Here is a 4,672-nt window from a genome sequence, read left to right on the forward strand (position 1 = left end):
AAAATGTGAATAAATTTGATATTGCTTACCTGTGATACGTGTGATATTTTAATTCTATTCATTTCATATAATTGTTTTATGTTTTATTCTAATATGAAATATTATATTTAATATTTTAATCCATTTAGGATTTGTTTATTTTATTCCATTAATGATATGTATTGATACTGATGAGTATTTTAATCCATCTAGGATTTGTTTATTTTATTCCATTAATGATATGTATTGATACTGATGATATTAATAATATTATGAATTTATATAAATTATAATTAAGAGATTTCAAGGAAAAATAAAAAAAAAATCCATCTGGTTAAGATACAAAAAAAAAGTAAAATATTAAATAATAAACTAACAAATTTCATAACTTATACTGTGCATTTAATAAAATTGATCAAAGATTATAGATTAACTTCTTAATCAGTAATTTAATCAGTTCCATTTCTTACTTTTGTCCATAGTTACATTGTATTTTTTATAAAAGATATAATTTCTTTTTTTTTTTTTTGTTTTACAGATCTCGTTTTTTATGCTTCTTGTGCCATTTGTTTAAAAATATTATTTCAATTGTAATTATAATTCGTTATTAAATTTTATTCCTGAAAATACTTTTCAGGAATAAAATTTAATAAAGAAAATAATGCATCCGGTAATTCCGGAATGCTCAGTGAATTGAATTGAAATAAAATCCTCTATCTTTACTTATCACATCTTCATTCATATTTTCAAGTAATCTAAAATATAGCCTCATTTTTTATTAGCAATAATATTCCATTATTTTGTCATACTTCTTTATTTTGTACCAAAATATTTCCCTTTTACATTACCTATACTTTAACATTATATATTACCTATACTTTTACATTACCTATATCTATTATTTAACCATATATGCCTTATTTAATTTATATTTATTTCATTCCGGTGTATTCATTCAACATCAATAAAACTTTTTATTAAACTGTAATTGAGTTAATTGATCCTCATTTTTCTGCTTCTTTTTTTTTATCATTATGAAATAGGCTTATCAAAAGATAAGTTTTGATAAGGTTTAAAATTTTGAAAATAATGAAATAAGTTGCTGGTTTTTTTGAATATTTCCTAATTAGATTAATATAAATCATTAAAAAATTATATCATGAATTGGAAGTATTAATAAAGATTATATGAAAAATTGAGAATATCTTTTTTAGCTATTTATAACGGATATTTGGCCTAATTTTATTCGTCTAATTAATCTTTTGCCTATTTTTAACATTAATATGAGGAGAAGAATTAATATTTTACATTTAAATGTTAATATCAGTAACATTTTCAAATTTCAATTTTATTTTATCAAAATTTCCATCGTTCTTGATAAAATTGGAAGTATCAAAGAGGTATATCGTAATGATCGTATAGCCAAATATTTTCCAATCAAAGAAAAAAAAAATTAAAAGACCGATATTTCCTGAATTTTTTAATCATAAAGAAATCTAATATACATTGTTACTCTTAACAATTTTCATTTTTCGTACTGAAATTGTCTCATTTAATGTTCAAATTTTGAAATTTCATTTTGCTCCTCTCATTTTGCAGTTTGATAATTAAAATTAAATTTTCAAGTTGCATTTAATGCACAATTTTTCATTTTGTTTCTCCTGTTTTTATCGCTTAGTAATTGGAATTAAAATTACAAACATCAATTAATGTTTGAAATTAAATTTCATTTCTCCAATTTTTATCTTTTAGTAATTGAAATTAATGTTTGATTTTTCATTTTGTTCCTCCAGTTTTTATCATTTAGTAATTATATATGAATAATTTATTTCTAATAAGGATTGACCCAGTATACTAATTTTTGTTTATTTATTCCGCAGAAATTTGATATATCGCAAATGGAGAGGGGAAAGGATATAGTGGAGGAAGAGGAGTAGGAGGAGGAAAAGAAGGAGGAAGAAAAAGAAGAGGAGGAGGAGAATGAGGAAGAGAAGGAAGAGAAGGAAAAGGAGGAAGAGAATGATTTTCAATTCATTCAACTGCAAAATAGCTATGAATCCTTTCAAATTTCCTTCTGTAATTTGATACCCTTTAACAATTGCATGAATGCAAATGTTACCTGTAATTCATTCTTCACAGGTAATATTGAATTGGTTAGAAGAGTGAGAGCTGAAAATATACTAATGATATGATTATAGCAAAGATAATTATTGCTTAATTATCATGAAGGCTTAACTTTACAATGAAGTAAAATGATGATATCATTTCAGTCTTTATATTTAACGATTTTTTTTCCCCCACTCAAAACATGAACAAGCCTAAGTAATACTTAATTCATTTCCTGGCTCATTTCCCTTGTGATTTCACTTCAACTAAATATTTCTTTTCACTTATTCCCCAAAAGACATTTTACTTTCTTTTTAATTTTTCTTTTTTTAATCTTAAATTTTTTTCTCATTTTTGTTGCTTAGCTTATTGTAATCTGAATTGATCCATTTCCGATATTTCAGTATTCAAATACTTTTTAAGTAGTTGTGATTCTTCTAAACAATTATGTATTATGATTGAATCCAAAAAAAAGAAAAGTGAAATTGCAACAAATAATGGAATAAAAATTCAAATTTGATAAAAATACTCAATTACTGAAACTTCACCCATAAAGTTCAAACTGTATTTCAGTATTGAAATACTTTTTAAGCAGTTGTGTTTCTTCCAAATAATTATGTATTATAATTGGATTAAAAAAAAAAGAAAAAAAAGTGGAATTGCAACAGATAATGAAATAAAAACTCAAATTTAATAAAAGTACTCAATTACTGAAACTTTATTCATAAAATTCAAATTGCAGCATTTATTTGTGATAATCTGTCGTCATAATATGTGATAGCAAATACAGCGTCTACTGTAAAAGCAGAAACAATGAATCAAAATACAGTTAAAAATGAGCATATTGATAATACGGTAGTTGTTTAATCAGTTATTGAGGGAAAATATTTGTAATAAATTATTTCAAATCCTTCCTAATAATTATTTAAGGCTAAAAGTTCATTCCAATAATTCCATATGCAAATTATTTTAATAAATGGATAAAATTATTAGTGACAAAATGTGCTATTTATGGTTTATGTATAATTTAATTATAAACGATGACATATTTGGTTTTTTTTTTTTATATTTTACAGACTTTAAAAAAAGCGGACATTAGGAATGATAATGATACCCGAAATAGAATTAAATACATATTTACTCATAAATACATAAAGCATTCAAATTATCCATCTTTTTAACTTTGCTTTTCTTTTTTCTTCGTCCTCTAAAAAAATTCAAACAAAGTTTTAATTAAACTGAAATTTTTTTTTTTTTAAATTGTAATTTGTCTTTTTTTCTTTTTTCACCTGATTATCTTCAATATTATCAGTCTATTTATCATAATTTTCCAAATTTTATGCTTCATCCAAAAATCTTTCAAAGTTATTCTAAAATGATATCACCAAATAATGGGAACAATAATCATTGATTGATAAAAAGAATGAAATAAATTAATTAATCAAAAAAAAGAAGGAAAACGAAAAAGGAAAAAGAAAAAGACGAAAGCACCTCAACTACATTGGCTTTTGTAATATTTTTTTTTTTTCATTAACGACACATACATTGACTTTAATCATTCCGTATGACACTTTGACACTTAGATGACAAAATAATCGAATGATCGGATTAATTTGTATAATATTCAAGAGAAGAGAGAGAAGGGGGGGGGAAAAAAAAAGAATATACATATATTCATGATTAATTTAGTTATAAATTAAAATTTGTCAAGAATTTGTTTTGAAAAAAATCACATAAATTTAGAAATTTGAACGTGCAGAAAAAAAAAAAACGAAAAACAAAAATTAGAAATAAAATTTAAAATTAATCATTTATTGCTATGAACGTTTAAAATCACAACTTAAAATACGTATAAGTGTTTTTTTGAATTGTTGATTAGCCATAGCATAACAAAATGGATTAATTGGACTATTCATATAGCATAGAAAATAGCTAATAGAATAGAAGAAATTGAATATTTTTGAATTTTTACATGAATCACAAAATCCCATTACTGTTGCTAAGACATAAAATGGTGTCCAAAGGATTGTAAATGTTCCAAGGATAAATGTTATTGTACGTAATGCCTGAAAAAAAAAAAGAAATAAATAAAAAATAAAAAGATTTATTAATATAAATTTCAAAATTTTTATTGTAAATTTCAAAAAAAAATTTTTTATATAAATTTTAAAATTTTAATATGAATTTCAAAAAAAAAAATTTTTTTAAATGTAAATTTTAATGAATAATTTTATTTATCAATTTTTCTAAATGTTTTATTCTTTATAGAATTTCAAACTTTTTCTCTTCCATTTCTTTTTTTTTTTAAATTAATTAAAATATTAAAAACCTTTCGTGCGCGATTTTCAGATTTTGATTTGTATTCATTCTTACATTGTTGTTTTTTAAAATCTTCCCAAACTTCTTTTACGTACAACATTAATTATATTGTAAATGCCTTGTAATGAATGTTTTCGTTGCGTAAAATTGAGCAGTTGTTAGCAATGGTCGACGTACTTCTTCTGATGTCACCAAAATATGTTTCGGTTCTTCGATAACCTTAAATTAAAGAATTGCTAAAAGGATGAAACAATAGAGTAATTACTAA

At 23.1% G+C, this 4,672-nt stretch overlaps 1 protein-coding gene across 1 annotated transcript; it reads right to left on the reverse strand.

Moving 5' to 3' along the window:
- Positions 1 to 3,902: 3,902 nt before the first annotated feature.
- On the reverse strand, positions 3,903 to 4,504 carry LOAG_12800 (G-protein-linked acetylcholine receptor protein 2; the record flags this gene model as incomplete). The annotated part of the gene is made up of 2 exons (XM_003148312.1): positions 3,903 to 4,151; positions 4,415 to 4,504. 2 exons carry the CDS (start codon positions 4,502 to 4,504, stop codon positions 3,903 to 3,905), a joined length of 339 nt encoding a protein of 112 aa, XP_003148360.1.
- Positions 4,505 to 4,672: the final 168 nt, after the last annotated feature.

The sequence above is a fragment of the Loa loa genome (assembly GCF_000183805.2).
Source record: "Loa loa unplaced genomic scaffold supercont3.161, whole genome shotgun sequence".
NCBI lineage: Eukaryota > Metazoa > Nematoda > Chromadorea > Rhabditida > Onchocercidae > Loa > Loa loa.